Source organism: Halichoerus grypus, chromosome 10 (assembly GCF_964656455.1).
Source record: "Halichoerus grypus chromosome 10, mHalGry1.hap1.1, whole genome shotgun sequence".
NCBI lineage: Eukaryota > Metazoa > Chordata > Mammalia > Carnivora > Phocidae > Halichoerus > Halichoerus grypus.
This window is the reverse complement of record NC_135721.1, coordinates 86,650,987-86,663,282: the sequence shown is the minus strand read 5'-3', so window position 1 is coordinate 86,663,282 and position 12,296 is coordinate 86,650,987. Positions and strand designations below refer to the sequence as shown.

Sequence of the window (12,296 nt, the reverse complement as noted above, 5' to 3'; positions counted from 1 at the left end):
CCTGGCAGATGATAATATTTAAGACATAATCCGAGGCACAGGGGAGCACAGGATTCTTACTTAAGATTGGATTAGTTTTCCTGTAACTCTCTGCTTGTCAGCACTTGCCAATACAACCATCTGGGCGGTGAGTTTTCTCTGGGGAAAGCTTTTTATCTGCTGATTCACTTTCTTTAATGGAGATAGCCTTATGCCAATTTCTCATTTCTTCCTGAAGGAGGTTTGGTAAGATTCCTTTTTTTTGTAGGAAATCACTCATTTCATTAAATATTCCAGATACTCTGGCACGTAACTGTTTGTCATCTTTGCTCTTTTCTTGTCTGCTTCTGAAGTAAGGTTCTTCTTTTAATCCCTGTTACGATGTATTTCTCTCTCACTCCTCACTTGATTAGTCTCATAAGAGAGTAGTCAGTTCTATTATCTTTTTTTCAAAGAATCAGATTTTGGCCTTGTTCATCCTTTCTATTATATGCTTCGTGTTCATTTACTTTGTTTCCACTTTCCTGTCTCACAAGGACCATGGCAATGAATATCCTTATCCATGTCTTTTTTTTTTTAAGATTTATTTGAGAGAGAGAGTGTGTGCCTGCATGCATGGAGGGCGGGGCAGAGGGAGAGAGAAAGAATCCTCAAACAGACTCCATGCTGAGCACAGAGCCCAACTAGGGCTCGATCCCAGGACCCTGAGATCATGACCTAAGCCGAAACGGTCGGCCACTTAACCGACTGAGCCACCCAGGTGCCCCTTATCCCTGTCTTTTAATGCACATTTGCCAATGTGTGAGTTTTTTTAGGATACATGCTGATTAGCCTTATAACCATTAGATTGTAGAGTATGTATATGAATAAAGTATTCAATTTTATTGATGCTGCCAATTACTCTACAAAATTTTGTATTAGTTTATACTCTCCTGTGCAATATTCTGGGGTCCCTAAAACCTTAAGTAGGACTTTGTATTATGAGACTTATATTTTTAAAATTAGTTTGATGGGTACAATTGCCACCTTATTTTTGTTTTAGTTAGCTTTTCCTTAATTATTAGTGAGGTTGACCAACTTTTTCATATGTTTATTGACTGTTTTTGAATCCTCTTCTGAACTTGTGATTCATGTCTTTTGCCCTATTTATTTTTTTTCATTTTTTTTACCATTTCATTACTGACTTACAGGAGATTTTATATATTTCTATATCCTGGGTACCAATGTTTGGAATGCAGGAACAGTTTTCATTGAAGTATAGTATATGTATAGAAAATGCGTGAAGCATAATTGGACAAGCTTGATGGATCATCAGAAAGTGAATACACCTTTTGGCTACCCCTTCCATCTATCGAGGTCAAGAACAAAAATACTACTAGCACCTCAGAAGGTTCACTTCTGCCATCTTCCAAAAACTATGCCTCCCAAATCCCCTGACTTATAATAGCATAGATTAGTTTTGCCAGCTTATGAACTTTATTGAAATTGAGTCCTATTGTATGTAGCATTTTGTGTCTGGCTTGCTTGGCTCAGTTGTAAACTTGTGAGAATCATCCTTTGAAGTGAGGATTGGTTCAGTCATTCTTTAGGACCCTGCTTTTAGTGGTTCAACCAAACCACATGGCTTGGTCACATCCCCGACGACAACTAGAGAGTTTGGCCGGGATGCTCCTCATTGTCAAGTCCTGACTCTAGCTTTTGTCCCCTACACGCATAGATCTGTCAGAAGCACTGTCATATCAGTTTGTCAGCCATCACCTTCAGAATAATTGGTGATAGTTCTAAACATCGACTGTTCCATTCATGAAAAGTTCATCTTGATCGAATTTAAAGCTACCACCTGTGCTGTCTCCACTTGCAAGGCTAATACCTGGCCCTTAGGTATTAGCCTTAGTTCAGAAAGTTTCTACTGAATAGGTGGATGGCTTCTGAGTTCTTCCTACCTCCAGTATTTTTCACTTTTTGTATCAACTATTGGACTAATGGAAAAATTACACAGGTATTCATTTAATGTGTGTCAGGATGTATAATAAATGCTCTGCATACTCTCTCTCATTATCCTCTTATTAACATTGGCTCTGGCTACAATTTAATTAACAATAATCCTGTTCCAGGGGGCGCCTGGCTGGCTCAGTCGGTGGAGCATGTGACTTTTGATCTCAGGGTTGTGAGTTCAAGCCCCACATTGGGCGTGGAGCCTACTTGAAAAAAAAATCCCCTCACAGTATTCCTGTTCTGTTCAGAGGGTATTGGTTGCCAGGCCACAGTCCCCTCAGCCTCAGTTGGCTCTGACTGCGGCATTACCCATTTTCCAAGTCCTGCTTTGGCCTTCTCAGGATATGGTGAGTCTCAGTTCCTCTCCGTGGCTTCTGTAGACTCTTCCTCAAGCATCCTGTCTCCTGTCTCCTTTTAGGGATTTAGAGACATAGCAGTTCTGGATCATGACAAAGTCCAGCTTGTAGGTGGGAGAATTGGAGATGGAGAAGAGTAGAGGTGGTCCTTGAAATTGAGGTGTTATGGAGGACAAGGTTCAGGTATTAAAATATCCATTCTCGTAGATAGTGAAGTATTCACATTTGGAAATGCAGTGATGTCTCCAGGTTTTTTTTTTTTTTTCAATTCCAAATTACTTCCCAATACATTGATTTCTGCTTTGCCAGTGTGCTAAATCTATATTTGCTGAGATCATTCTCAAAGGCAAATGGAATCATGTTATTCCCTTGCTGGAAAAGCTTCAATGTTCATCCCCTTTTCATGATCTTCTGGGATTGGGCCCCTGGCTGCCTGACCAGTTCTATCTCCATCACTCTCCTGTAGGCCCTGCACCTTAGCCAGAATGCTCTGGGCTATTTTATGTCTCCAACCAATGTACATGCTGGGTCAAAAGTGTTCTTCTTGGTGCTTGAAAGACAAAATATATTAAAATGTTGGCTGCTATTGGTATTAATATTTTAACTTTAAATCTTAATGAGATGTCGCCCACAAATTTTTAAATAAAAATCAAGGCCTTATGAGAATTTAAACTCTAAAATGCTCTGGTGGATCACAGTAGAAGCAGTCTTAGTTACCGTAAAGGGCCAGAATGGCTCTTCAGCTATCAAGGCTGGGTTTTAATATGATTAAATATTTGTACATCTTGAAAGAAAGAATGAGTTGATCAGAAGGGGACTGGTCAATGATGGAAACATAGAAAGGGAGGCCCAGGGATTGCCCCTCTCCAAGCTCTCTCCAGAGCAGTTTTCATAGTCAAGGACTCAATACTTTTTGTTTGTTCCTACTCTAAAGAAGGTGGCACCACATTATTGGAATCTGATGCCTTCACCCATCTGACTCTTACTAGTAATTCCCATTCTACTTGGTAAGCAATTGTCCAATTATAATTGGGTTTCCCAAATAGGGAATAATGTAAGACTTCTAGAAATTCGCATTGTAAATAAACAAATGCTCATTCTGGCATGATTGCATTTCCACTTCCAAGGTGGATCCATTCACACTGTTCCAGTGGTGATGAACGGGCTCTGATGCTGAGCTAGCTACAGCTGACTCAGTGATGAGAGAGCTGGACACTTGGGCAATTAAATTTTTATTAGGGCTTATAAGTTTGTCTTCTATATTAGGATTGTGAGCTTTCTAAGGACAAGGACTCCATCCTATTCCTGAATGACAGGGCCTCTCGCAGCCTAGCAAAGAGCAGAAACCTGAATGCTTGAATGAATAAGCAGACTCAATAATTCAAGAACTCACTCTGTAGAGTGGCACTTTCCAAAGAAACTTTTTTTTTTTTTAAGATTTTATTTATTTATTTGAGAGAGAGATAATGAGAGAGAGAACATGAAGTGGGGGAAGGTCAGAAGGAGAAGCAGACTCCCCGCTGAGTGGGGAGCCCGATGCAGGACTCGATCGGGACTCCAGGATCATGACCTGAGCCGAAGGCAGTCACTCAACTGACTGAGCTACCCAGGCGCCCCAGCAAAGAAATATTTTGAGAGAGGGGAAAAGTTTTGAGAGAGTTCAGAAGTGGGTCTATGAGATGGAAGGAGCATGAGAATGTGAGCTTCTGACAGTGTCCTGCCAGTGGATGGTGAGGTCTGCCCTGGGAGTGGTTGCTGAGGATGGCAAGTGAGAAAGGCATTCCTGAGACTAACCAGGCCTCAAGTTGGTTTGGCATGCAGTTGTTCTTGTTGATGCTGTGGAAACACGGGTGATATAACAAGCTACGTGACGTCTGTCCATAAGCCTAGCCAGCATACTTTGACTGTTGTTCAGGCCTCCAAGCAGAATGTTCTTGAAGAATTATTTTGGACCTCTGTGGAGAGGTGTATTTGGGCCTGGAACACAGCAGAAGCGGTCATTAATCACCTGGGCTTGCAGTCTTGGCATAGGGCCTTGGTGCCATGAGATGGTGGTCCACTGGGAGATATAGGCCCATGTGAGTGGAGGGCTTTCCTGCCTGTTCACACCCCCCTACCACACTCCTTTGTGGGCCCATGCAATCTTCCTCCGTGTGGTCTGCCTTCTAGCTCACGTAGGCCTCTTTCCTTTCAACTTTCATTAGACTTAATATTTATAGTACTCACTGTAGCCTGTAACATATTCTTTGTCAAATCTATGTCTATCTATCTATCTATCTATCTATCTATCTATCTATCTATCTATCTATTTTTCTATCTACCTATTGATATCTATAGATATAGATATTGTCTTCAGTTAGATTATAAATTACCCTGGGGATCACATATGTTTCTTGCATCTCCCCACGGTGCATAGGATGGGGCTAACTAGAAATGTAACTGATACACCAAAATACTCTTTGAATTCATTTATGTATGTATATATACTTTTGTATTTAGGGCTGTGAAGAGATTAAAGGAGAACGGTTTATTTCCTGGGAAACAAAGCTTTCGGTGAGCAATGTTTCAGCAGAGGACGGAGGGAGCTACGCATGTCAAGCCCGACTGACACACACAGGGAGACAGTACACTGTTTTAAACAGCATCACGGTGAATATCGGTAAGTACGCTCATATCCATCGCCTTGGCTTCCTCTTGGCTTTGCGTGAGATGGCTGGCTTTTTGGGCAACAGTGATTCTTGATCTTGATTTTCTTGAGGGTCCGCAGGCTCTCAGACTTGCCATTGTTAGAATCAGAGGTAGAAAGAAGAGGGCAAAAGGCATGAGCAGTTTCGTTTCCTCATCTGGAAAAACAGAATACCCAACACTCTTGGTATGAAAATTAAATGAAAGCATGTATGTAAAGTGGGTACTGGGGTCCCTGGCAAAGTATAGGTGTTCATCTAGTGGTAGATATTATTGTTACTCTTATTTCCCTCAGCCATCATTGGTGTGACTACTTTGCTGGGCCATTCCAGGTTTGGCGTCCCCTGCCCAGGGCATGCAGAGTTCAAGGTCTCTGGACTGGGCTCCAGGATACTTGATGCTCATGGGGCATCAGTTCTCAACCCAGAGCAGCCAGTTTGCTTGAACATATGACCTGGAGATTTGAAAACAAAATCTTCGGGGTAGAAGGAACCCTAAAGATAATTTAGCTTAAGCCATTAATTTTATAGAGACCCAGGAGGGGTGACTTAGGAAGCTTATAAAGCTGGTTAGTGACAGAAACCGGGCCAGGACAAAGACTTTCAGTGCCCAGATGAGCATTTCTTCTCAACACGTTCAGCAAGGAGTTCTTGCTACATTGCCTTTTGCTCCTTTGTCAGTAGACAGTTGTCTTCTATGTTGACTCATCTAAATAGAAAGAACTGAAGACTGAATATTTCTTTGACTTGGACCATCATGTCTGTCACTAATTTCTGTCAGACTTCAATGTACTGGGTGGTACCTAGCAATTTATTGATGGCATGGCTCTCTTGGGGCATGTGTTCAGCATGGGTGGCTTCCTGCTTCCCACCCAGAACTCTTTAATTAAGAAAATTAATTGTATTACATTTCATGATTTTTATGCTCTTGGGTTTTATGTTACCTGTTAGCTCTCCAGATGTAGGCAAAAAAGACCTTTGTCTTGTTCAGAGTTGAATCTCCCACACCTAGCCCAGTGCCTGGACTAGACTAGGCACAGACCCATTTAATAAACTGAATGGTTGATGACTATCATGCTTAGTTTTCCACTGGTAGCTGAAGGAATTCTTTGAAAGGCAAAATGAAGACTACCTCAAGTAAATCCCATAGGGGATTCAAGAGGTCATTGAGTTCAATAGTCTGTATATCGTGTCGTTGCAATAAGCACTTATTTATGATCTAGTATATGCCCCAATTGTTGGAACCTAATAATTAAAAACTAAAAAAAAACAAAAAAACCCATCATTTCTTCTATTGAGAAGCTGTCATCCTGGTGGTAGTGGAGTTATAGATATAAATGAATCATTTTCACATTATGTAGTAAGGATAGAGTTATAAATAAAGTTATAGATAGTGTCTGGGGGACCAGGAAAAGAATCAGAATTAGCCACAGGGGTGGCAAGTAAATGGTCTTAGAAGGCTTCCAAGAGGAAATGGCTTTTCAGCTGAATTTTGAAGGATGAGTCAAATTTATAAAAGTAAAGAGTGTGAGGCAGGGCAGAGAGAATACTATAAGACAAAGCATAGAAGTGTCTACTAGCATAGTTTGTATTGGACCTAAAACTAATTTTGTTAGAGCAAACCTAAGCATGAGGTAAGGAGTGGTGGGAGCTGAGGCCATGGAGTTAAATAAGGTCAAGGTTTAGGGGGCCAATTACATGTAGGCTTTACCATGCGGCCCCTGAAGAGCCCTTGGATGCAGAGCGACGAGGCTGCATTTGTGATGGACAAGACCAGTCTCAAGATGGTTGAGCAAGAGTTGAGGAGGGTCTTGAAGCCTGTAGGCCACTTTGGCAGCTGCTGCAATACCCAGTATTGATAAGAGTGCTGATCATCTGAACTTGAGTGGAAGTGGCAGGGGATTCTTCTTCGGGCAGTAATTTAGTGGCTCTTTACTGAGTGCCTAATAAGGTCAGGTCCTGCGCTTTGTAGAGAGAGCACAAGAAGGAGGAAAGCCGCCATGACCACCACTCTGATGGAGCTTTGAAGTCTGAGCAGGGAAGGGAGGCAGAGATAAATCAGATAATCTGCTAGTGAGATGTGTAATTACCAAGGAGATGAATGCCATGAAGGAATGGAAAGTATAAGACTGAACAGACAAGGACCTGTTGAGAAGGCAGAGGGTCAGGGAAAGCTTCTTGATAATAGTGATGCTGCCGGTCAGGACGCATTAACTGAGTGATGGAGTGGGCGAGATTTTTCCAGATTGAGGGAGCCCTGTGACAAAATAGACCATGGTATGTGTGAATAATGGGAAGTAGGCAGGGAGGCTGGAGCAATGCTGAATGGGGGAGGTCATGTGAGGTAATGAGGCTGGAGAAGTAATCAGGGCCAAGAATTGGTAGGAGCATGCAATCCAAAGCAGAGAGTATGGAGTTTATTCTATGAACAGTGGTAAGCAGCCAGAGGGATTGAGAGCAGGAGAGTGGCATGATGTGACTTACATTCCAGAAAGCTCAGGGTGGCTGCCGTGCACGAAACGATCCCTATAGAGTTAGGAGTGGCAGGGAGGAGGCAGGTACAGAAATGAGGGTGAGATATCAGGTAGGCACAGGCAACATGGTGGCACTGGAGATGGATACATGTGGATGGATTCAAGGCATCTGACGAGGTGAATCCCACAGGGGTTGTTGGATTGAATATGGGATAAGGGATGTGGCAAAGTCAAGGGAGCTAGGCCTTTTGGCATATGCAACAGACTAGATGATGATATTATTCAATGAAATAGTATAACTCTGGAGGAAAACTGGATTTAGGAGTGAGATCATGAGTTTGATCATGGGTAAGCTGAGTACTTGGAGGTGCCCATGTGGAGATATCAAGTTGGCCTGGTCCTGGTCTAGAGAAAGGTCTGGAGATGCAACTTTCAAAGTCCTTGTCCTTTAGATGGTAACGGAAGAGGTGGATATGAATAAGAGTACCAATGAAAGACTAGAGAGTGGAAAATAGAGGGTTTAGCCATGAAGAAGGAGGCACACACGGAGAAATGTTAGGAGCTGAAATTAGTTTGGTTTCGTGATTGATAATTTGAATAGGTGAGAAGAACTGTTGCCTGGAGTGACTTCCAGATTTGAGCTGTGTGCAATCTAGTGCAAAGTGGTACATCACTGGCCCGTGATGACCTCTGTTTGGGACACACTGAACTTGAAGAGTTTGTAGAATGTGCACATAGTATTGTCATTATACAAGACACATGTTTTTGCATTTTCCTAGCTTCCCTCTTATAATGTCTCCGCATCCCACCCCAAATATAGAGGACGAATGTGGAGCTAGGTAGGTGATTACTAGATGTTGGTGGGTAAATGGAGAAGGGAAGAAGTAGAGAAAAACAAAGGGCTGGGAAGTCAACACGAGGAAAGAGTCTTACAGCAGGGTGAAGGAATGGAAGAGCTGAAGAACAGAAGAGGACAGGATGTAAAGAATACAGAAAAGCAGGGATGGAGGATGGAACAGCGGGACCGAAGATAAAACATTGGCTCTTGCTCTCTCTCTATCTGGGACCTAGACCGGAGCTTGGCTTAGAGCCACTGTTTACAAACTGTATTTGGATTATTAGGTAATGAGATTTTATTACACGACCTCATCAGTTTATATTTATACCAAATATAGAACGGCAAAGCAAACTCTCCTGGTAGCCCAGCTTTTAGGGTTTTCCCTTAGCATTCAATTATTTATGGTTTAAAAATATGCATTTATGAGGTGGTAGTTTATCACGCCATGAGTTTTTTTCTTTCCTTGACTCATGCTTATTAAAGTCCTGCTCAGTGCCATGTTTTCTTTGCACTGTCATTGGATAAATAGGTGGGAATGTATCATACATGATTCTAATGCAATTTCATGTGGGTATGATTTCTTAGCAGAAACAAATGGATATGCCGGAAGAATTCCTAAAATCATTTATCCAAAAAACAATTCAATTGAAGTACAACTTGGTGAGTAAAATTATCAAAGCCATTGAAATTACTAAGGGCAGATTAATATAAATATTTAATATAAAACCAGTTAAATTTCATCGAATGTCCTGAAACTTGACAAAGCATTTTAAAAATTCATGTTGAAAAATGTTGGAAAAATTTAGCAGGAAAATAATTGAATAGAAGAAATAGAAATCTTTTCTAGTGAATAGTAAAGTATGTTTAATTATAAAGCAACAGTAAGTAAATACTGGTATTTGTATCCAAATAGAAAGATTAAAGCAACATAATGGAAAATAATAAGCATATCCTACAATATACAACAGTTTAGTAAAGATTTGTGGCATTTAAGCATGTGTAGAGAGAGAGATCTAGGATATATGTGATATTAGTGTAACTTTTTAAATGTGAAGAATATGTAGTTCATTCTTTACCTCATATCAGACATAAAAATACATTTTTGATGAATCAAGGAACAACATATAAAAATAAATCCACAGAAGTACCATTAAAAACTGAGATAAATTTATATCTAACCTCAGAATGATGTACTATCTACACATAAAATCAGTGGAAGAAATCACAGAAGATTAAAAATTAGACTCACATAAAAACTGTAAATATCTGTATACAGGAAAAATGGTAAAGTGAAAATGTGATGACAAACTAGGAGAGAATGTTTGGAACAGAGACATAAAAAAACAGGTAATATCATTAAATATCAACAAATCAAGGACTAGGAATAATCCAAAAGAGGCAAATGAATAATTCACAGAAGAAAAAAAAAGACTAACAAAATATGAAAATATATTCATCCACCATAAAAGAAATGCACACAAAAAAATGATATGTATCTATGAAATTGGTAAGGATTAAAAATATAAATACCAAATATTAGCAAGGATAATATAGAGGGTGTTCTAATACATTACTGGCCATGAATATGAGCGCTCCTTTTAAAACATTTGTGTTTAAAGCTCTCCAATGGTTTCCCATCTCACTCAGTGAATAAAATTCCCACTCACTTGAATAAAATTCAAAGTCCTTGCATTCCCAACATGGGCCTCCATGGCTGACTTCCCCTTACCAGTGTTCACACTGGTAAGCTCACACTTGATCCCCCTGGTATTCCTGCTGTTCCTTGAACATCTCAAGCACACCTCCACCTCAGGGACTTTGCACTTGCTGTTCCCTCTATTTGAAATGCTCTTCCCCACACAGCTCCATGGTCCCTTCTTTCACTTCCATCAGGTCGCCAATGAATGTCATCTCACTTGACCACCACATTAAAACAGCACACTTCTGGGGTGCCTGGGTGGCTCAGATGGTTAAGCATCTGATTTCTGCTCAGGTCATGATCTTGGAATCCTTGGATTGAGCTCCACATCGAGCTGAGCGGGAGCCTACTTCTCCCTCTGCCCCTCCCTCTGCTCATGCTCTCTTTCTTGCTCTCTCTCATATAAATAGATAACATCTTAAAAAACAAAAAGTAGCACACCTCACCCACCATCATGCTCTATCCCCTGAGCTCTCTCTATTTTTGGTAAAGTACTTATCACTACCTCACATATTTTGTCCTGGTATCTCTAATTCTATTTGAGTCAATGCTCCTTAGGAGCAGGCTTTTTGTCTGGTTTGTTCCTTCCTATATCACCAGTGCTCAGAACAGTTTCTAGAACAAAGCAGATACTCAAGAAATAGTTGCTTAATAGCTAAATAAATGAATGGACTGGTATAAACTTTGTAGAGGAAATGCCAATATGCATTCAGAACCTTCACAATAACTTTTGACTCAGTAAATTCTGGATGGTAAACCACATACAACAGAAACAGACCCCCAGGGCCCCAGAGATAGATAGATAGATAGATAGATAGATAGATAGATAGATAGATATTAATTGTGCTTACTATGTGCAAGGAAGGAAAAGACATGATTGCAATTTTCAAAAGACACTGCAAACTTTTTAAAAAGGACTATATCAGATTCGAAAAAGAACAAATAAAATATCAGAATTGACAAGTACAATAACCAAAACCAAAAACTCAATGAAGGGTTTAATGGCATATGAGACATCTGAAAAAAGGATTACTGAACAAAAATATAGGTCAGGAGAAAATGCCTATGATTAAGCACAAAGAGACAGAAGAATAGGAAGTACAGAGGTTAGAGAGAGAGGATACCCAGAGCTAACATGTATGTAATTGTAATCCCAGAAGAAAGAGAAAAGAGAAAAGGGGAGCAGAGGCAGTATTATTTAGGTGATAATCTGAGAATATTCCAAACTGATAGACACATTAATCCAAAGACTCTGGAAGCTAAGGAGACTCGGCAGGACAAATAAAGGCAAACCTACACCTTGAAATACCAAAGTGAAGCTGCAGAAAAACAAAGGAAAAATATCTTAAAAGTTAGGGGAAAAAGGAAAAAAAAATCCTCTGTGCGCAATAGTAAGCTCACTGTTTGAATTTTTGATGGAAATAATGGAGGTTGTCTGCTGAAAAAAAAATGCTAATTTTATAGTCAGTGAAAATACGACAAACTAAAAATGACAAAATTTGCTAACCACAATCTTACACTAAAGGAGCTACTCCAGTGTTCTTTAAGCAGGAGGAAATGTTTCTAGATCGTGAATCAGCTTTGTAGGAGGGAAGGAAGGAGCGAATGTTGGCATAAATATGTGAGTAAATCCAAATGAATCTTGACTGAATGAGGCAATAATAATGACGATTGTTCATGGAATTTAAAATATGTATGAAATTAGAATTCACAACTGCATTTGCCTGTCTGCTGGGAGAAGGTTAAATGCAATTGCATCCTAATACTTTACATTCTCTTAGAAGACGATAGAAATAATCAATAATATCAGATTTTGGTAAGTTCGAGGATCTATGTTTTAATATTTAGGGTAACACTAAAGTAATAATAATTTCAAAAATACAGCTTTATATGGAATAATAAAAAATAATCAAGAGGAAGGTTAAGAAGGAATCCAAAAGAAGGAATCAAAAGACAGCAAGAAGGAAAAGACAGATATAGGACAGATGCTACAAATTAAAAAAAAAAAAATATATATATATACATATATATATATATATATATATATATATATATACATATATATATGATAGTTGATTTAAACATACATATATCACCGATTACAGGATGGACTAAATGCTCCAAATAAAGATTGTCATACTGGATTTGAAAGAAGAAATCAAAACTCTGGGCTGTTTACAAGATGCTGGAAGAGAAAAGACTAGAAAATGATATATGTTATAAACACTAACCAAAATAATGTTGGTATAATTATACTAGTATTAAAGTAGA

At 39.7% G+C, this 12,296-nt stretch overlaps 1 protein-coding gene and 1 non-coding gene across 9 annotated transcripts in view; both read left to right on the top strand.

Annotated features, from left to right (window-relative positions):
• Positions 1-12,296, top strand: part of IL1RL2 (interleukin 1 receptor like 2) — a 36,848-nt gene that overhangs the window by 5,287 nt on the left and 19,265 nt on the right. For all 8 annotated transcript variants that reach the window (XR_004915935.2, XM_036087787.2, XM_078056723.1 and 5 more), the window contains 2 exons: positions 4,830-4,989; positions 8,912-8,986. Coding sequence is in view for 7 of the 8 variants with exons in the window: in XM_036087787.2 (XP_035943680.1) it covers positions 4,830-4,989; positions 8,912-8,986 (235 nt within the window). In the remaining variant the exon portion in view is untranslated. The remainder of the gene's footprint in view (positions 1-4,829; positions 4,990-8,911; positions 8,987-12,296) is intronic.
• On the top strand, positions 2,099-2,171 carry TRNAK-UUU (transfer RNA lysine (anticodon UUU)). Its single transcript has one exon. It is a non-coding gene; the product is annotated as a tRNA-Lys (tRNA).